This window comes from Oncorhynchus gorbuscha, linkage group LG07 (assembly GCF_021184085.1).
Source record: "Oncorhynchus gorbuscha isolate QuinsamMale2020 ecotype Even-year linkage group LG07, OgorEven_v1.0, whole genome shotgun sequence".
Classification (NCBI taxonomy): Eukaryota; Metazoa; Chordata; class Actinopteri; order Salmoniformes; family Salmonidae; genus Oncorhynchus; species Oncorhynchus gorbuscha.
In genome coordinates, this window is record NC_060179.1 from 58,973,319 (window position 1) to 58,995,434 (window position 22,116).

The 22,116-nt window shown below is 47.4% G+C and overlaps 1 protein-coding gene across 2 annotated transcripts in view; it reads right to left on the bottom strand.

Moving 5' to 3' along the window:
* Nucleotides 1-22,116, bottom strand: part of dnah9 (dynein, axonemal, heavy chain 9) — a 151,310-nt gene that overhangs the window by 17,674 nt on the left and 111,520 nt on the right. For both annotated transcript variants that reach the window (XM_046356968.1, XM_046356967.1), the window contains 5 exons: nucleotides 21,020-21,147; nucleotides 7,650-7,877; nucleotides 3,973-4,164; nucleotides 3,519-3,710; nucleotides 1,368-1,538 (listed from right to left, as the gene is read on the bottom strand). In XM_046356968.1, coding sequence (XP_046212924.1) covers nucleotides 1,368-1,538; nucleotides 3,519-3,710; nucleotides 3,973-4,164; nucleotides 7,650-7,877; nucleotides 21,020-21,147 — 911 coding nt within the window. The remainder of the gene's footprint in view (nucleotides 1-1,367; nucleotides 1,539-3,518; nucleotides 3,711-3,972; nucleotides 4,165-7,649; nucleotides 7,878-21,019; nucleotides 21,148-22,116) is intronic.

Below are 22,116 nucleotides of genomic sequence, written 5' to 3' on the forward strand. Positions count from 1 at the left end.
ATAACACTTTTCTGAGTGCTTTAGATTGTAAGGGGGGGATTGAGCTCATTCACTTTGATCATATTTGTTTCAGACATTGGACTAGCTTTTCTGAGGTAACACATGGGAGTGTATTTAAGGTAAGGCATATGGGGATTGGGAACAAGGGAATAAGATTGTCCAGACCTTGGGAGAGTGTATTTAAGGTAAGGCATATGGGGATTGGGAACAAGGGAATAAGATTGTCCAGACCTTGGGAGAGTGTATTTAAGGTAAGGCATATGGGGATTGGGAACAAGGGAATAAGATTTTCCAGACATTGGGAGAGTGTATTTAAGGTAAGGCATATGGGGATTGGGAACAAGGGAATAAGATTGTCCAGACCTTGGGAGAGTGTATTTAAGGTAAGGCATATGGGGATTGGGAACAAGGGAATAAGATTGTCCAGACCTTGGGAGAGTGTATTTAAGGTAACGCATATGGGGATTGGGAACAAGGGAATAAGATTGTCCAGACCTTGGGAGAGTGTATTTAAGGTAAGGCATATGGGGATTGGGAACAAGGGAATAAGATTGTCCAGACCTTGGGAGAGTGTAGTTAAGGTAAGGCATATGGGGATTGGGAACAAGGGAATAAGATTGTCCAGACCTGGAGAGTGTAGTTAAGGTAAGGCATATGGGGATTGGGAACAAGGGAATAAGATTGTCCAGACCTTGGGAGAGTGTAGTTAAGGTAAGGCATATGGGGATTGGGAACAAGGGAATAAGATTGTCCAGACCTTGGGAGAGTGTAGTTAAGGTAAGGCATATGGGGATTGGGAACAAGGGAATAAGATTGTCCAGACCTTGGGAGAGTGTAGTTAAGGTAAGGCATATGGGGATTGGGAACAAGGGAATAAGATTGTCCAGACCTTGGGAGAGTGTAGTTAAGGTAAGGCATATGGGGATTGGGAACAAGGGAATAAGATTGTCCAGACCTTGGGAGAGTGTAGTTAAGGTAACCCATATAGGTTGTCAGGGGGTAGAGGTGATGTGTGCTGTATTATGTCACTCCTGTCAGTGCCAGATGGGTGTTATAGATCTATGACCTGATGGAGCCTTGGACCAAAGACTACCTTGTTCTTTACCTTACAATCAGTATGGTTCAGGTTTGACACTTTCAAAATATGAATCAGTTCACAGAACTGAATCTCAGAGGCAGCAATCGCTCTAACATTGGCCCAACTTCCTCTACACTCTATGGGCCGGTTTCTGGGCCACAGATGAAGCCTGGACTCCAAAACCATGCTCAATGGAGAACCTCAATGTGTGTAGGCTGTTAGCCTGTGTCCAGGAGACTGGTTTTACCAGTCGCATTTCTCCTCCTCCATACAGTTAGTCCATCCCTACCTTCTCATCTCTGGTGGTCCCACTGCCCTCCCCGGCCCCTCCGTCTCTGGGCTGCATCTCCAGCACAGTCCGGAACAACTTCTCAGACGTCTGCGTTAGGAAGCCGATCTCAGCGTTGGGGTGGAGGCCGTACAGGTAGGGTGACTCTGCAGGAAGTGTGTCATCTATGTACTGGAGGAAGAGGGAATTACACGTTAGAACACCAAATTAGTGGGAGTTTGCATTTCAATATTCTACAGTGAATTCCCGTCCTTCATCTGCACTGATCTAAAAAAAAAACGGGTTAAGAAAATATGGTGGATGCCAGATATAGTATATACTTTGCCAAGCTCTGTTAAAGCAAAGGAAAGAATGAGACATGTTATAGTTCTAGAACATCTGGCCATTGTGGTGGCAAAGGGCAACTCATTTCTCCTGGAGATTTTGAAAGGTTTCCCCTTTCACACCGATCCATATCCTCATTTGAATTCCATGCTGTCACTGTCACTTGTCCACTCAAGCTTAACATTATTGCCATCTATGGCCCACCAGGTGCCCTTGGAGAGTTCCTTAATAAGATCGATGCCGTGATAAGTTCACTTCCTGACAATGGTCACCGAAAATCGTACTCTGAGATTTCAACCTCCCAACGCCTTCCTTCGATTCATTTCTTTCCACCTCTTTCTTTCCACTATTTTCCTCTTTGACTTCACACTTTCTCAGTCCCCTACCACTCACAAGGCAGTCAATGTGCTTGTCCTTATCTTCACCAGATGCTGTAGTCTACGAATCCCCCTGCTACCCATCCATGTCTCTCATCACTACTTCGTATTGGTTTTCTCTCTCTCTCTCCTCCAACCCCCCCACTCAACCGGCTTATCCCAGTCAAAGCTCCTCTCTGTCCTGGTCCCTAAATGTTCTGAAAACATCTCAAAACCTCTTTGAGAAGTATCTCAAATAATCCCATAGCCTGCCCTCCTTCCCTTTCCCCTCCTCCATCCCCATCTCTCTCCTGTACAATGGGCAGTACAGATGGATGAGGGAGTGGACATGGCCTAACAGACCCCCAGGGACCACCAGGCCTTTCCAGTTCCAGGCGCTCCAGCTAAGTCTCAGCCACTCAGCTCCCTCTCTATCTGTTTGCTGGCCAAGTGTAAAACGCTCCAGACCTCCATGCCAGGTGTCTCTGTCAGCCTAGACATGCCCAGCGAACAACACCCGGGCTGGGGATAATTAAATACAACCTCTCCCTGGGGAGCTGGTGGGAGGAATGTGGACAGGCTGCGAGGGCTGGCAGACATTTTAGCAAGAGAGTGTTACTGATATAAATCTTGGCAGTTGTCATTTTTTTTCTTTAAAAGAGGGCTGTGGTGAAGCAAAGTTCCTGCTGTCATAACAGAGAAGCAAACAGAACAGATTCCAGAGTTGGAGAGAAATATCAGCACGCCGAAAATGGGGAAAACAAGTAGATTTGAATTGACACAACAGACTTAGACCTTAGACTGTCAAGGTTGCTATCTAATAAATGATGGATGATATTTTTTTACTTCCGCAATTGACACAACAACCAAGTATACAATATAGTTATAGATAAGTTATAGATAAGGAACCAACTCCCCCCCCCCCACATTCTCAAGGTTGCTATTTAATAATTGACATGACTTACTTATGCGTCTGCCATGTCTGTAAGCTAGTTAGCTCCGCTAGCCAAGCATTGGCCATGGGCTCAACTAGCTAGCTATAACGCTACCCGTTAGAATATCCCTGAGCTGTCCTCCTCACTGATGGAAATCATGTCACTTGTGCACACAAAATCTTGATGGAAAATCTGACCCGACCCGGGGAAACGAAAACCAATGAATACAGCGGTTCTCAGGCAGGCTAGACGCGCAATAGCCTTACTGTTGCATCACATTGGATGACCACTACCCACTTATTGGAGCTTTTGAACATTGAAAAAATACAACGAGTGACATATTGCAGCTTTAAGCCATGTGAGGTAAGATCATTAGGTAACCTGAGAGCTGTTGTAGTCCATGTTCCCAGGCAGGGAGAATCGGGGGGTCTGATGGTAGATGTGGTTCTTTACTGACCTGGTGGTAGGTGTTGTAGTCCATGTTCCCAGGCAGGGAGAATCGGGGGGTCTGATGGTAGATGTGGTTCTTTACTGACCTGGTGGTAGGTGTTGTAGTCCATGTTCCCAGGCAAGGGGAAGCTGGGAGCCAGGTACAGCTCTCCCTCCATCATCTCAGGTTTGATGAACTCCTCCAGGTAGGTCCTACAGAGTCGTCTGTCCCAGTCATCAGTGATGTGACCTCCATACATGATCTCTCCAAACAGGTATCGCAGGTCATCATATGGCACCTGGGGCGGAGAGATAAAATGAGTTATAATGCACCTTAGAATCTTAAATGCTTTTCACACTATAGAACCGAATCGAGCTGAGCAAAACCAAGTTCTACTAAGTTGGCCTGGTTTACACATCCATCATAGTTGCCAAATAAAATATCCATCATTTGGTTTAGGGTCGGCACAATAGTGTGAAAAGGGTGTTACTGTCATGGAACATGGTTGTCTTTATTACTATTGTGGCACATAAGATACAGCATGTGTGTGGACTAGTTACTTTCGAGTTAGCCTCCAGGTAGTTGTAGAGTACATTGATGGAGATGGTGAGGTCTCCTGTGTTGAAGGGGTAAGATCTGTTCCAGCCCTGAGGTCCAAACTTCCTCCTTTCAGCCACCACCGCATGGAAGTAGCACAGCGCAAACAGGATGCTCTTAAACTCATTCTCCCTGGCACACATCTCCAAAGTGTCCTAGAAGAAAACAAAGGCCCAGACAACTAAACAAACATTCAAAACTCTTCCTGACGAATGTCAACCAAGTTCACCGTTTCACTGTCTGCCTCAGAAAAGTACGGGTAGCATTTTTGAAGAATTTCCAATACAAAAGCGTTGTGTTGAAAGTCAGAAGCTGTGGCTGATTCTCTGTGAGGTGTCTCTGTGCCGAAGTCCCCAGCAACGAAGGGGCTCCGCGGGACAGAAAGAAGACAAAGAATGGAAATAAACATCAGGATGAGATTATTTTTTAATTGTTACTACTTGTCAGGCGATCTCATCCCGTTGGCTCATTATACCCAGATAAGGGGAATGAATGTAAGATGGCACGAGGCCTTAGGGGAGGGACGGTGAAATAAGTATGCCAATAACCTCTATGAAAACAGTGGGTTTAAATGCTCTTTTTATATTCCTGCCTGTGTCAGGTTGAGTACTGTGGTGAAGGCCCTCTGGCTTTTCCCCTGTCGAGCCCAAGGGAGCTGACTCCTAGAACGTATGCACAAGCGCGCACACGCACACACAAACAAGCACACACACGCCACAAACACACACACGGAAAGTTAGTTAATATTCTGCACACAGTGCCTCTCTGGCTGCTCACAGCTGAGAGTGAAGCATTGCCTCCCTATCCATACACTGTTAGAGGACACACACACTTGATTACATTCTCTACCAGCAAATAAGAAGCATAAACCAAGACCTGATCATACATCTATAATGACGTGTCTTCCAGCCCTTTGAGAACTGTGTAACTACATCAAAAAAAATCCTATCCTTGTCATTCCAGAGGCCTTTAATGTCTCCTGTCCTCTGCTGGCCGTCACACACACAGCCAGGGGATGAGAATGGACACTAAAGCTTTTTGTATCTGCTGGTTGAAAAGGTCAGGAAGGAAGAAATACACTGTCATCTCTCTGGCTTACTGTGGGTTACTAAGGGTTCTGGCTGTATAGAGACAAACCATTGATTAGCTTTCACCCTGTACAGTACATGATTGGAATATTGTCCCTCCCAGCTCTCTACAGTACCTTAGGGGACCTGTGTGTGTGTGTGTGTGTGTGTGTGTGTGTGTGTGTGTGTGTGTGTGTGTGTGTGTGTGTGTGTGTGTGTGTGTGTGTGTGTGTGTGTGTGTGTGTGTGTGTGTGTGTGTGTGTGTGTGTGTGTGTGTGTGTGTGTGTGTGTGTGTGTGTTAGCTACCACACAAACATGCACTACCAGAGAGATAGGCATCAGCACTTTAAAATGGCATGTTGGGTGGAAGCTAAGCATTGCATTATTGGTATGGAGGCAGAACCCCAGCAGGTTATGGTAGGTTACAGATGGAGAAGCATTGATAACTTGTTGATAAGACGCTACATTTCTGTCTAACAGCTGTTTTACTGTAGATAGAAGTGCACTGATGAGGTAGAGGTGTAATTCTAACGAGCATAAATGCATATGCATGAAGGCATACACACACATAATTATGTCATACTGTATTTCGATCACAGAAAGATGGCTTGTCGATAAACATCCGAACATCCCATCCAAATCTTCCTCTTCCCCATAGAGAGCCATGCTTCTACTGCAGTGGATGACTGTGTCCTCCACAGGTCAGAGTCGACTCGAAGGTCACTGACAGAGGTAACACTGTTACAGACCTATATCCATCCTGCCCTGCCTATCTAAGGTCTTCGAAAGCCAAGTCAACAAGCAGGTCACTGACCATCTCGAATCCCACCGTACCTTCTCCGCTGTGCTATCTGGTTTCCGAGCCGGTCACGGGTGCACCTCAGCCACGCTTAAGGTACTAAATGATATCATAACCGCCATCGATAAAAGACGGTACTGTGCAGCCGTCTTCATCGACCTTGCCAAAGCTTTCGACTCTGTCAATCACCATATTCTTATCGGAAGACTCTGTAGCCACGGTTTTTCTGATGACTGCCTTACCTGGTTCACCAACTACTTTGCAGACAGAGTTCAGTGTGTCAAATCGGAGGGCATGCTGTCCGGTCCTCTGGCAGTCTCTATGGGGGTGCCACAGGGTTCAATTCTCGGGCCGACTCTTTTCTCTGTATATATCAATGATGTTGCTCTTGCTGCGGGCGAATCTCTGATCCACCTCTACGCAGACGACACCATTCTGTATACTTCCGGCCCGTCCTTGGACACTGTGCTATCTAACCTCCAAACGAGCTTCAATGCCATACAACACTCCTTCCGTGGCCTCCAACTGCTCTTAAACGCTAGTAAAACCAAATGCATGCTTCGCTGCCTGCACCCGCACGCCCGACTAGCATCACCACCCTGGATGGTTCCGACCGAGAATATGTGGACATCTATAAGTACCTAGGTGTCTGGCTAGACTGTAAACTCTCCTTCCAGACTCATATCAAACATCTCCAAACTAAAATAAAATCTAGAGTCGGCTTTCTATTCCGCAACAAAGCCTCCTTCACTCACGCCGCCAAACTTAACCTAGTAAAACTGACTATCTTACCGATCCTCGACTTCGGCGATGTCATCTACAAAATAGCTTCCAATACTCTACTCAGCAAACTGGATGCAGTTTATCACAGTGCCATCTGTTTTGTTACTAAAGCACCTTATACCACCCACCACTGCGACCTGAATGCTCTCGTCGGCTGGCCCTAGCAAAATATTCGTCACCAGACCCACTGGCTCCAGGTCATCTACAAGTCCATGCTAGGTAAAGCTCCGCCTTATCTCAGTTCACTGGTCACGATGGCAACACCCACCCGTAGCACGCGCTCCAGCAGGTGTATCTCACTGATCATCCCTAAAGCCAACACCTCATTTGGCCGCCTTTCGTTCCAGTTCTCTGCTGCCTGTGACTGGAACGAATTGCAAAAATCGCTGAAGTTGGAGACTTTTATCTCCCTCACCAACTTCAAACATCTGCGATCTGAGCAGCTAACCGATCGCTGCAGCTGTACATAGTCTATCGGTAAATAGCCCACACAATTTTACCTACCTCATCCCCATACTGTTTATATTTATTTACTTTCCTGCTCTTTTGCACACCAATATCTCTACCTGTACATGACCATCTGATCATTTATCACTCCAGTGTTAATCTGCAAAATTGTAATTATTCGCCTACCTCATGCCTTTTGCACACAATGTATATAGACTCTCTTTTCTTTCTACTGTGTTATTGACTTGTTAATTGTTTACTCCATGTGTGACTCTGTGTTGTCTGTTCACACTGCTATGCTTTATCTTGGCCAGGTCCTGTTCTCATCTAGCCTACCTGGTTAAATAAAGGTGAAATAAAAAAAAAAAAACTCAATCTGTTGAGCTGCTAATGCACACCAAATCGGCAACTTGATGACAACACCACAGAAAAACTGGCACGTAAACATGGGACGTCTGGACTGCTTCTTTTATGGGAAAATGAAAATGAAGAGAGGGAGAGAGAGAAAGAGAAATCATACATTGTATGCCTATTTGTGTGTTACCTGGTTGAAGTTGTCCAGGGCCTTGTGCAGGTTGGCGTTTATGCCAGTGGGTGGTTCATTGGTGATTTTGATGGAGTTCTCCAGGATGCCCTGTGGTATGATGTGGCCCTCTGGGGTCCCTGAAGGCTCAGCGCTGATGAAGACTCTGAAGTCCTGGTGACTGTTCTCTCCATGCTGCTCCAGATGCTTCTCTAGAGAACCCAGCCACCTCGCCACCAGGTGAATGTTCTATAGGGAGAAATATTACAGTAACATCAATAAATACAGCCAGCATGCCTCAAACAAGTCCACATTTACATACACAACACGTTTTGTTGCAGGTGTGACTGTGCATTTGTAGCTTTTTCTATTCCCCTCAGCATGTACATTTCCACCCTGTATAGGGATAACATTGCGATAGCACTACATAAACTTGTCTGAGATCAATTTTCCATTCCGTGTGTCCTAACTCCTAACCCTGAGAGAGGAAGTCCTCATGGTGATGAGCCAAGCCCCTCACATCACCGCCCAGAGCGCTGCCCGCCCGCGTGTTACCCAAATCTAATTACACCACTAATAACTGCAGTCATTAATTCATAAGCCGCTTTGCCTTCTCCTCATCTCCTACGGCACTCTAAATTTAATCATCCCTCTGATTGTTCAAGTTAACCCTCTTTCCAAATGACAGGAGATCCTCTGGAGCAACATCACCTCAAATTTTAGATGACAAAACAAATAAATAAAAGCGAAAGAGAACGAGAAGACGTTTCCTTGTGTGTTTAGTGAGAAGAATACATAGCCCGAAGCTGAGGGGGTAATATTGAGATAGATCCAAGTTAGGAGCCTGTAAACTTACAGCATATTGAACGAGACACAAATTAAAACTTTAAATTGAAGTGCTTTTTCATTGCCTTGAAGAACAAGCTCTCCTGTTGGCGTCTGACTAACGAGTGTGTAATAAAGAGCCTAAACAGACAGACAGACAGACTGAGGCCTCCCTTAGAGCCTGTCACCTTAATGAAACCACCCAGGCTCAGAGAGAGGGAGAGAGAGAGGAGAAAGAAAAATACCTTCGAGATATTTTCTTTGTTCTCTGTTAAGTACCTCCAACCCTCCAGTTCTTATAATGATGTTGTCACCATCGCTGACTAATTTTGTTTTTTGCTATGACATGATGTCAATAGTGAACATGGCCTGTGGCAACACCAAGGCCCACCCGGCTGTCTCTCCACGTCTTCCTCTGCTCACACACTCAGTCCTCACTCTCTCCACGTCTTCCTCTGCTCACACACTCAGTCCTCACTCTCTCCACGTCTTCCTCTGCTCACACACTCAGTCCTCACTCTCTCCACGTCTTCCTCTGCTCACACACTCAGTCCTCACTCTCTCCACGTCTTCCTCTGCTCACACACTCAGTCCTCACTCTCTCCACGTCTTCCTCTGCTCATACACTCAGTCCTCACTCTCCACATCTTCCTCTGCTCACACACTGTCCTCACACTCTCCACGTCTTCCTCTGCTCACACACTCAGTCCTCACTCTCTCCACGTCTTCCTCTGCTCATACACTCAGTCCTCACTCTCTCCACATCTTCCTCTGCTCACACACTGTCCTCACACTCTCCACGTCTTCCTCTGCTCACACACTCAGTCCTCACTCTCTCCACATCTTCCTCTGCTCACACACTGTCCTCACACTCTCCACGTCTTCCTCTGCTCACACACCCAGTCCTCACTCTCTCCACGTCTTCCTCTGCTCACACACTCAGTCCTCACTCTCTCCACGTCTTCCTCTGCTCACACACTCAGTCCTCACTCTCTCCACGTCTTCCTCTGCTCACACACTCAGTCCTCACTCTCTCCACGTCTTCCTCTGCTCACACACTCAGTCCTCACTCTCTCCACGTCTTCCTCTGCTCACACACTCAGTCTCACTCTCTCCACGTCTTCCTCTGCTCATACACTCAGTCCTCACTCTCCACATCTTCCTCTGCTCACACACTGTCCTCACACTCTCCACGTCTTCCTCTGCTCACACACTCAGTCCTCACTCTCTCCACGTCTTCCTCTGCTCATACACTCAGTCCTCACTCTCTCCACATCTTCCTCTGCTCACACACTGTCCTCACACTCTCCACGTCTTCCTCTGCTCACACACTCAGTCCTCACTCTCTCCACATCTTCCTCTGCTCACACACTGTCCTCACACTCTCCACGTCTTCCTCTGCTCACACACCCAGTCCTCACTCTCTCCACGTCTTCCTCTGCTCACACACTGTCCTCACACTCTCCACGTCTTCCTCTGCTCACACACTCAGTCCTCACTCTCTCCACGTCTTCCTCTGCTCACACACCCAGTCCTCACTCTCTCCACGTCTTCCTCTGCTCTCACACTCAGTCCTCACTCTCTCCACGTCTTCCTCTGCTCTCACACTCAGTCCTCACTTTCTCCACGTCTTCCTCTGCTCACACACTCAGTCCTCACTCTCTCCACGGCTTCCTCTGCTCACATCAAGGCCCTCTGCCCTAAGGGCATCTCCACAGCTGGCCTCTGACTATGTCTTTATAACAATGTCTCTGTAGCAGAGACTTGGGCAGAATGACAGAATAGGCATTAAGGATAACCAAACAGACTGTAGAGTTTGAGAATATAGCTATTATGCAGAAGAAACATCCACACTATATTCAGCACCGGAATAGTTTTGTAGATGAAAAAAATATTATTATTATTATGTTAATTTATATAGCGCTTTTCAAAGAATCTCAAAGCGCTTCAAAGCACACACAAAAAAGACAAGTACTCCGTAGTAGATTGCTAGCTAGCTAGTCCTTCACTACAAACAAAATTGAGCATCCACTTGGATGTTGCTACGGCAGTCATGTGGCGCCAGAAACACACCACATTTCAATAATAATTAAAGAACAGCCTTGTAACTTTGTCCTCACTACGATCCTCATCGCTGCCCACCTCTTGCTTTCGGCTTGTCTCCATCCTCAACCTCCGGACACTGGCTGTCATGTTTGTCATTTATTATCTTGTCTTGTCCCTGTGCTTCCCATGCTATTCGTTTCCCTCTGCTGGTCTTATTTGGTTCTTTCCCTCCTTCTAGCCCTCTCTCTCCCCCTCCCTCTCTCACTCTCTCGCTCTCTCTTCTCTCTATCGTTCCGTTCCTGCTCCCAGCTGTTCCTATTCCCCTAATCATCATTTAGTCTTCCCACACCTGTTCCCGATCCTTTCCCCTGATTAGAGTCCCTATTTATTCCTTTGTGTTCCGTTCCTGTCCCGTCGGTTCCTTGTATTGGATTCACCATGCTGTGATTGCGTTTCGCCCTGTCCTGTCGTGTTTTTGCCGTGATTGTGTATCACCCTGTCCTGTCGTGTTTTGTGCCTTCATCAGATGCTGCGTGTGAGCAGGTGTCTCAGTCGACTACGGCCTGCGCCTACCCGAAGCGACCTGCAGTCTGTGGCCGCTTCTCCAGTTGTTTCCCCTCTACAAGTCTAGAGGATTTCTGTTATTCCGTTTTGGACTTTAATAAACTCTGTTTCTGTTAAGTCGCTTTTGGGTCCTCTTTCACCTGCATGACAGAAGGAACCGACCAAGGAATGGACCCAGCGACTTCAGACGCTCGTTACACTGCCGTCGAGATCCAAGGAGCCATGCTCGGCAGACACGAGCAGGAATTGTCCGCTGCTCGCCATGCCGTGGAGAACCTGGCCGCTCAGGTTTCCGACCTCTCTGGACAGTTCCAGAGTCTACGTCTCGTGCCACCTGTTACTTCCTGGCCTGCCGAGCCTCCAGAACCTAGGGTTAATAACCCACCTTGCTACTCCGGGCAGCCCACTGAGTGCCGCTCCTTTCTCACGCAGTGTGAGATTGTGTTCTCTCTCCAACCCAACACATACTCTAGAGAGAGCTCGGGTTGCTTACGTCATTTCACTCCTTACTGGCCGGGCTCGAGAATGGGGCACAGCTATCTGGGAGGCAAGGGCTGATTGCTCTAACAAGTTCCAGAACTTTAAAGAGGAGATGATTCGGGTTTTTGACCGTTCAGTTTTTGGTGGGGAGGCTTCTAGGGCCCTGGCTTCCTTATGCCAAGGTGAACGGTCCATAACGGATTATTCCATTGAGTTTCGCACTCTTGCTGCCTCTAGTGAGTGGAACGAGCCGGCGCTGCTCGCTCGTTTTCTGGAGGGACTCCACGCAGTGGTTAAGGATGAGATTCTCTCCCGGGAGGTTCCTTCAGATGTGGACTCTTTGATTGCTCTCGCCATCCGCATAGAACGACGGGTAGATCTTCGTCACCGGGCTCGTGGAAGAGAGCTCGCATCAACGGTGTTTCCCTGCTCCGCATCGCAACCATCTCCCTCCTCTGGCTTTGAGACTGAGCCCATGCAGCTGGGAGGGATTCGCATCTCGAATAAGGAGAGGGAACGGAGGATCACCAACCGCCTGTGCCTCTATTGCGGAGTTGCTGGACATTTTGTTAATTCATGTCCAGTAAGAGGCCAGAGCCCATCAGTAAGCGGAGGGCTACTGGTGAGCGCTACTACTCAGTCCTCTTCATCTAGATCTTGTACTACTATGTCGGTCCATCTACGCTGGACCGGTTCGGGTGCTACATGCAGTGCCTTGATTGACTCTGGGGCTGAGGGTTGTTTCATGGACGAAGCATGGGTTCGGAAACATAACATTCCTTTCAGACCGTTAGACAAGCCTACGCCCATGTTTGCCTTAGATGGTAGTCATCTTCCCAGTATCAAATTTGAGACACTACCTTTAACTCTCACAGTATCTGGTAACCACAGTGAGACTATTTCTTTTTGATTTTCCGTTCACCGTTTACACCTGTTGTTTTGGGTCATCCCTGGCTAGTATGTCATAATCCTTCTATTAATTGGTCTAGTAATTCTATCCTATCCTGGAACGTTTCTTGTCATGTGAAGTGTTTAATGTCTGCCATCCCTCCCGTTTCTTCTCTCCCTACTTCTCAGGAGGAACCTGGCGATTTGACAGGAGTGCCGGAGGAATATCATGATCTGCGCACGGTCTTCAGTCGGTCCCGAGCCAACTCCCTTCCTCCTCACCGGTCGTATGATTGTAGTATTGATCTCCTTCCAGGGACCACGCCTCCTCGAGGTAGACTATACTCTCTGTCGGCTCCCGAACGTAAGGCTCTCGAGGATTATTTGTCTGTGTCTCTTGACGCCGGTACCATAGTGCCTTCTTCTTCTCCGGCCGGGGCGGGGTTCTTTTTTGTTAAGAAGAAGGACGGTACTCTGCGCCCCTGCGTGGATTATCGAGGGCTGAATGACATAACGGTTAAGAATCGTTATCCGCTTCCCCTTATGTCATCAGCCTTCGAGATTCTGCAGGGAGCCAGGTGCTTTACTAAGTTGGACCTTCGTAACGCTTACCATCTCGTGCGCATCAGAGAGGGGGACGAGTGGAAAACGGCGTTTAACACTCCGTTAGGGCATTTTGAGTACCGGGTTCTGCCGTTCGGTCTCGCCAATGCGCCAGCTGTTTTTCAGGCATTAGTTAATGATGTTCTGAGAGACATGCTGAACATTTTTGTTTTTGTCTATCTTGACGATATCCTGATTTTTTCTCCGTCACTCGAGATTCATGTTCAGCACGTTCGACGTGTTCTACAGCGCCTTTTAGAGAATTGTCTCTACGTAAAGGCTGAGAAGTGCTCTTTTCATGTCTCCTCCGTTACTTTTCTCGGTTCCGTTATTTCCGCTGAAGGCATTCAGATGGATTCCGCTAAGGTCCAAGCTGTCAGTGATTGGCCCGTTCCAAGGTCACGTGTCGAGTTGCAGCGCTTTTTAGGTTTCGCTAATTTCTATCGGCGTTTCATTCGTAATTTCGGTCAAGTTGCTGCCCCTCTCACAGCTCTTACTTCTGTCAAGACGTGTTTTAAGTGGTCCGGTTCCGCCCAGGGAGCTTTTGATCTTCTAAAAGAACGTTTTACGTCCGCTCCTATCCTCGTTACTCCTGACGTCACTAGACAATTTATTGTCGAGGTTGACGCTTCAGAGGTAGGCGTGGGAGCCATTCTATCCCAGCGCTTCCAGTCTGACGATAAGGTTCATCCTTGCGCTTATTTTTCTCATCGCCTGTCGCCATCTGAGCGCAACTATGATGTGGGTAACCGTGAACTGCTCGCCATCCGCTTAGCCCTAGGCGAATGGCGACAGTGGTTGGAGGGGGCGACCGTTCCTTTTGTCGTTTGGACAGACCATAAGAACCTTGAGTACATCCGTTCTGCCAAACGACTTAATGCCCGTCAAGCTCGTTGGGCGTTGTTTTTCGCTCGTTTCGAGTTTGTGATTTCTTACCGTCCGGGTAGCAAGAACACCAAGCCTGATGCCTTATCCCGTCTGTTTAGTTCTTCTGTGGCTTCTACTGATCTCGAGGGGATTCTTCCTTATGGGCGTGTTGTCGGGTTGACAGTCTGGGGAATTGAAAGACAGGTTAAGCAAGCACTCACGCACACTGCGTCGCCGCGCGCTTGTCCTAGTAACCTCCTTTTCGTTCCTGTTTCCACTCGTCTGGCTGTTCTTCAGTGGGCTCACTCTGCCAAGTTAGCTGGTCATCCCGGTGTTCGAGGCACTCTTGCGTCTATTCGCCAGCGCTTTTGGTGGCCGACTCAGGAGCGTGACACGCGCCGTTTCGTGGCTGCGTGTTCAGACTGCGCGCAGAAGAAGTCTGGTAATTTTTTTCTGCTTCTGCTCCTGGTCTTGCTGGGTCTCAGTCTGTTCCCTGCCATCGCATCTCTCCTGTTCTTGTCCCTGCCCTTGCTGTGTCTCAGTCTGTCCCTAGTTCTCATTTTTTTTTAGAGTAGTACCCTAGTTTCCCTTTTTATCGTTTTTCGTTACGGTCCTGAGGAGAGGAGTTGGGTTCTTTCTCGGGACGTGCTGGACCGTTTGATCTATGATTTCCTCCGTTGCCGCCAGTGTTCCTCCTCGAGAGCGCCAGGAGGCGCTCGGTGAGTGGGGGGGTACTGTCATGTTTGTCATTTATTATCTTGTCTTGTCCCTGTGCTTCCCATGCTATTCGTTTCCCTCTGCTGGTCTTATTTGGTTCTTTCCCTCCTTCTAGCCCTCTCTCTCCCCCTCCCTCTCTCACTCTCTCGCTCTCTCTTCTCTCTATCGTTCCGTTCCTGCTCCCAGCTGTTCCTATTCCCCTAATCATCATTTAGTCTTCCCACACCTGTTCCCGATCCTTTCCCCTGATTAGAGTCCCTATTTATTCCTTTGTGTTCCGTTCCTGTCCCGTCGGTTCCTTGTATTGGATTCACCATGCTGTGATTGCGTTTCGCCCTGTCCTGTCGTGTTTTTGCCGTGATTGTGTATCACCCTGTCCTGTCGTGTTTTGTGCCTTCATCAGATGCTGCGTGTGAGCAGGTGTCTCAGTCGACTACGGCCTGCGCCTACCCGAAGCGACCTGCAGTCTGTGGCCGCTTCTCCAGTTGTTTCCCCTCTACAAGTCTAGAGGATTTCTGTTATTCCGTTTTGGACTTTAATAAACTCTGTTTCTGTTAAGTCGCTTTTGGGTCCTCTTTCACCTGCATGACACTGGCTGGCATTCAAATCAAAACAGCTAGCAAGCTAACGTTAGCTAGTTTACCAAACAAACAAATTACTTGCCAACTTCAGTCTTGACTTTGTAGAGGATTTAATTAATTAGCTATATTATTTTTTACTTCTTAAAAAGATTTGTAGATAAAGAAAATCTATTAATTACAAAAATATTTCATAATTTACAGGAGCTTTCTGCTTAGGCTGCTGCTAGGGCGCCAAGGCAAATATGATATAACAATAATGAAAGACTAAGAAGAAGTATGGCTGAATGAAATGAGGATTTAAAATGGCATGTAGCCTATGGCAATAGGATCCTTACAGTGACGACTCTGATTAATTCAACTCTCGTTCACATCATTCTCTCACTGAAAACTCACAAGAAGAAAAAGTGGTCTGCATTAAACTTTACAACACTACCCAAATACCCAAGCTATCATGCACCTTACAGAGTGAAGTGAAGAAAGATGAAAAAGAGGGAGAGAAACTAACTTTTTCTCTAAAGCGTCTCGCCCTATTTCCTTTCCATCTATTTTGCTAGACTGTGAGCGTCCCTGTGCCTTTAGGAGTAAGTGCCTGGGGGACCTGGGTATTTTAGGTCCACTCAATAGAATCCCACTGCTGGGGATATGGGCTCTTCAGCTCAAATATATTCCTAGGTCTGGGGGATATAGCCTATTCAGCTCCAATCTGCCAGATTGATTGCCTTTTCTCTTTTCTCCCTCTCTCTCTAGGTGGGTTTCTGCATCTCTCAAAGTGTCTTTGGGTGGTCCTGGTTGGGCTGTGAAGAGTAAGGATAGGACAGGGCCCGGTGTGCAGTGGTATAGGGATAATGCTCCCGTCAGAAACATAGGAGAGAGAGGAGAACAGGGGCCAGAGTAATTTACCTGCAGTGAAGTAGAACCTGCCATTAACCCAGCTTTGCAGCCTGCTACTGATCTGATGCTGGGATGGAGGGACCAGTGGGTGATGATGAGAGGGAGGTAAAAGGTGTGTGTGTGTGTGTTTGTTGTGGGATCAAGGCCTGGATACGAGAGTGGGATGGGATGACTGAGGTTAGAAAGATGGGAGGAATGTAAGGCAGAAGAGGAGACATTTTGGAAAATGTGAGGCAGGGTGTGAAAAGAGCAGGAGACAGTGGCAGAGGATGAGAAGAGGGATTGAAATAGAAAAGAGACAGACCTCCCTCCATTCTTTCTCCCTCCTTCTATGAGGGTGGTACAGACAGACAGACAGACAGACAGACAGACAGACAGACAGACAGACAGACAGACAGACAGACAGACAGACAGACAGACAAATCAAATCAAATTTTATTTGTCACATACACATGGTTAGCAGATGTTAATGCGAGTGTAGCGAAATGCTTGTGCTTCTAGTTCCGACAATGCAGTGATAACCAACAAGTAATCTAACTAACAATTCCAAAACTACTGTCTTATACACAGTGTAAGGGGATAAGGAACATGTACATAAGGATATATGAATGAGTGATGGTACAGAGCAGCATACAGTAGATGGTATCGAGTACAGTATATACATATGAGATGAGTGTGTAGACAAAGTAAACAAAGTGGCATAGTTAAAGTGGCTAGTGATACATGTGTTACATAAGGATGCAGTCGATGATGTAGAGTACAGTATATACATATGCATATGAGATGAATAATGTAGGGTAAGTAACATTATATAAGGTAGCATTGTTTAAAGTGGCTAGTGATATATTTACATCATTTCCCATCAATTCCCATTATTAAAATGGCTGGAGTTGGGTCAGTGTCAATGACAGTGTGTTGGCAGCAGCCACTCAGTGTTAGTGGTGGCTGTTTAACAGTCTGATGGCCTTGAGATAGAAGCTGTTTTTCAGTCTCTCGGTCCCAGCTTTGATGCACCTGTACTGACCTCGCCTTCTGGATGATAGCGGGGTGAACAGGCAGTGGTTCGGGTGGTTGATGTCCTTGATGATCTTTATGGCCTTCCTGTAACAACGGGTGGTGTAGGTGTCCTGGAGGGCAGGTAGTTTGCCCCCGGTGATGCGTTGTGCAGTCCTCACTACCCTCTGGAGAGCCTTACGGTTGAGGGCGGAGCAGTTGCCGTACCAGGCGGTGATACAGCCTGCCAGGATGCTCTCGATTGTGCATCTGTAGAAGTTTGTGAGTGCTTTTGGTGACAAGCCGAATTTCTTCAGCCTCCTCAGGTTGAATAGGCGCTGCTGCGCCTTCTTCACGACACTGTCAGTGTGAGTGGACCAATTCAGTTTGTCTGTGATGTGTATGCCGAGGAACTTAAAACTAGCTACCCTCTCCACTACTGTTCCATCGATGTGGATAGGGGGGTGTTCCCTCTGCTGTTTCCTGAAGTCCACAATCATCTCCTTAGTTTTGTTGACGTTGAGTGTGAGGTTATTTTCCTGACACCACACTCCGAGGGCCCTCACCTCCTCCCTGTAGGCCGTCTCGTCGTTGTTGGTAATCAAGCCTACCACTGTTGTGTCGTCCGCAAACTTGATGATTGAGTTGGAGGCGTGCGTGGCCACGCAGTCGTGGGTGAACAGGGAGTACAGGAGAGGGCTCAGAACGCACCCTTGTGGGGCCCCCGTGTTGAGGATCAGCGGGGAGGAGATGTTGTTGCCTACCCTCACCACCTGGGGGCGGCCCGTCAGGAAGTCCAGTACCCAGTTGCACAGGGCGGGGTCGAGACCCAGGGTCTCGAGCTTGATGACGAGCTTGGAGGGTACTATGGTGTTGAATGCCGAGCTGTAGTCGATGAACAGCATTCTCACATAGGTATTCCTCTTGTCCAGGTGGGTTAGGGCAGTGTGCAGTGTGGTTGAGATTGCATCGTCTGTGGACCTATTTGGGCGGTAAGCAAATTGGAGTGGGTCTAGGGTGTCAGGTAGGGTGGAGGTGATATGGTCCTTGACTAGTCTCTCAAAGCACTTCATGATGACGGAAGTGAGTGCTACGGGGCGGTAGTCGTTTAGCTCAGTTACCTTAGCTTTCTTGGGAACAGGAACAATGGTGGCCCTCTTGAAGCATGTGGGAACAGCAGACTGGTATAGGGATTGATTGAATATGTCCGTAAACACACCGGCCAGCTGGTCTGCGCATGCTCTGAGGGCGCGGCTGGGGATGCCGTCTGGGCCTGCAGCCTTGCGAGGGTTAACACGTTTAAATGTCTTACTCACCTCGGCTGCAGTGAAGGAGAGACCGCATGTTTCCGTTGCAGGCCATGTCAGTGGCACTGTATTGTCCTCAAAGCGGGCAAAAAAGTTATTTAGTCTGCCTGGGAGCAAGACATCCTGGTCCGTGACTGGGCTGGATTTCATCTTGTAGTCCGTGATTGACTGTAGACCCTGCCACATGCCTCTTGTGTCTGAGCCATTGAATTGAGATTCCACTTTGTCTCTGTACTGACGCTTAGCTTGTTTAATAGCCTTACGGAGGGAATAGCTGTACTGTTTGTATTCAGTCATGTTGCCAGACACCTTGCCCTGATTAAAAGCAGTGGTTCGCGCTTTCAGTTTCACGCGAATGCTGCCATCAATCCACGGTTTCTGGTTAGGGAATGTTTTTATCGTTGCTATGGGAACGACATCTTCGACGCACGTTCTAATGAACTCGCACACCGAATCAGCGTATTCGTCAATATTCCCATCTGACGCAATACGAAACATGTCCCAGTCCACGTGATGGAAGCAGTCTTGGAGTGTGGAGTCAGCTTGGTCTGACCAGCGTTGGACAGACCTCAGCGTGGGAGCCTCTTGTTTTAATTTCTGCCTGTAGGCAGGGATCAGCAAAATGGAGTCGTGGTCAGCTTTTCCGAAAGGGGGCGGGGCAGGGCCTTATATGCGTCGCGGAAGTTAGAGTAACAATGATCCAAGGTTTTACCACCCCTGGTTGCGCAATCGATATGCTGATAAAATTTAGGGAGTCTTGTTTTCAGATTGGCTTTGTTAAAATCCCCAGCTACAATGAATGCAGCCTCCGGATAAATGTTTTCCAGTTTGCAAAGAGTTAAATAAAGTTCGTTCAGAGCCATCGATGTGTCTGCTTGGGGGGGATATATACGGCTGTGATTATAATCGAAGAGAATTCTCTTGGAAGATAATGCGGTCTACATTTGATTGTGAGGAATTCTAAATCAGGTGAACAGAAGGATTTGAGTTCCTGTATGTTTCCTTCATCACACCATGTCCCGTTAGTCATGAGGCATACGCCCCCGCCACTCTTCTTACCAGAGAGATGTTTGTTTCTGTCGGCGCGATGCGTGGAGAAACCCGTTGGCTGCACCGCCCTGGATAGCGTTTTCCCAGTAAGCCATGTCTCCGTAAAGCAAAGAACGTTGCAGTCTCTGATGTCCCTCTGGAATGCCACCCTTGCTCGGATTTCATCAACCTTGTTGTCGAGAGACTGGACATTGGCAAGAAGAATACTGGGAAGTGGTGCGCGATGTGCCCTTTTTCGGAGTCTGACCAGAACACCGCCGCGTTTCCCTCTTTTTCGGAGTCGTTTCCTTGGGTCGCTGCATGCGATCCATTCCGTTGTCCTGTTTGTAAGGCAGAACACAGGATCCGCGTCGCGGAAAACATATTCTTGGTCGTACTGATGGTGAGTTGACGCTGATCTTATATTCAGACAGACAGACAGACAGACAGACAGACAGACAGACAGACAGACAGACAGACAGACAGACAGACAGACAGACAGACAGACAGACAGACAGACAGACAGACAGACAGACAGACAGACAGACAGACAGACAGACAGACAGACAGACAGACAGACAGACAGACAGACAGACAGACAGACAGACAGACAGACAGACAGACAGACAGACAGAGGATGATAGAGTGAGTGGGCGGTGAGGTTGGTTGCCACGGGGACAAGTTTTTTTAAAGTTGTATCGATCAGGAGTCTTATGCAAAGGTAATTCAATCGCTGCTTGTCTCTGTGATGCTGGCTGTGTGTGTGGCTGGGAGAGAGAGAGACACAGACAGAGACAGAAGGAGAGATGGATTGAAAAAGTGATGCTGCTTGTTTCTGTGATGACTGGGTGAGAGAGAGCTGAAGAAAGAGAGGAGAAAGAAAGGGATAGCAAGAAATTCTCTGCTTTACCAGCACTGTGAATAAAGGAGACCCCCCCCCTCACACACACACACATTCTCTCTCCAAGAGTTGTCTCTGTGCCCTGTGCCGGCGTTCATATCTGTCGATACTCCCCATTAGGATTCAACAAACGAGCTGGCTTAAAATGCAAACGCTGACTGGCCTTGCCCTCCAGATATGAGAACACACACTGAGGAACCAGATACTGTACTGAATAATACCGGGCCTCTCTCTCTCTCCAGGAAATTATACTATTTCATATGCAGTTGAACCACAAAGGAGAGCAAAAAGCCAACAATATGTGCAAAGCACAATGGATTAGAGAAACAATATGACCTTAAACACGGGAAAGAATAGATTTTTTTAATTACACAAAAGTAAAATGACATTTCATGACATGGCCTGTTCTGGAATCCCAGCTGTATATTAGCTCAGTGTTGTCTTAGCAACGGCTGGTTTAGGCAGTCGGCTATGTGTGTGTGTGTGTGTGTGTGTGTGTGTGTGTGTGTGTGTGTGTGTGTGTGTGTGTGTGTGTGTGTGTGTGTGTGTGTGTGTGTGTGTGTGTGTGTGTGTGTGTGTGTGTGTGTGTGTGTGTGTGTGTGTGTGTGTGTGTGTGTGTGTGTGTGTGTGAGTGTGTGTGTGTGCGCATGTATGCATGCGCCTGTGTGTACCTCTGAGTGTGTGTGTGTATCTGAATACCTGCAGTATAACCCAGTGTCCCTCATTAGCTGCCAGATCCAGAGCCTGTTCAGCCACCACCTCCTGTCCCTGGCCCAGAGACACATTGTGGAAGTTACCGCTGTCAAACGTATAGCCCAGCTTCCTGCCTGAAAGAAAGATCACACAGTAATGATTCATATAATCCACCGCAGTTTTGGGAAAATTGAAATGATCGACAGTTTAATAATAAAGTAGTAATCTCTTTTTTATAAAGTGCGATTCATTTATACTCTGAGTGCATAGAACATTAGGAACACCTGTTCTGACCAGGTGAATTCAGTTGATAGATTTTATCCCCATTGGTGTCACTTGTTAAATCCACTTCAAATCAGTGCAGATGAAGGGGAGACAGGTTAAAGATGGATTTTTAAACCTTGACAAATTTGAGACATTGATTGTGTATGTGTGCCATTCAGAGGCTGAATGGGCAAGGCAAAATATTTAAGTGCATTTTAATAGGGTATGGTAGTAGGTGCCAGGCGCACCGGTTTGAGTGTGTCAAGAACTGCAACGCTGCTGGGTTTTTCATGAATGGTCCACCACTCAAAGTACATCAAGCCAACTTGACAACTGTTGGAAGCATTTGAGTCAACATGTGCCAGAATCCCTGTGTAACGCTTTTGACACATTGTACTGTCCATGCCCAGACAAATTGAGTCTGTTCTGAGGGCAAATATTCAATATTAGGAAGGTGTTCTTAATATTTTGTAAATCAGTGTAGATTCACTATTGCCTAAGAAAAATTGGCCATCTGAAATTTAGCGAAGAGCCACATTATTTTCCTAAAGTAAAGTGTATAGATTCAAGGTTCTTCATTCTGTGTGATCTGTGTTGCCTTTGGCCCTCTCTTCACACTCTACACCAGGCCTATCTGATTGGTTAGCTGCTTTAGCTTTGATGTGATTGGTCACGCATACAGGGAGGGCTTGGATAATTAGTCATACACATGCATGCAAACACACACACGCGTGCGCACAGAAGGGTGTGGCCATCAATTATACGTGTGTGTGTGTGTGTGTGTGTGTGTGTGTGTGTGTGTGTGTGTGTGTGTGTGTGTGTGTGTGTGTGTGTGTGTG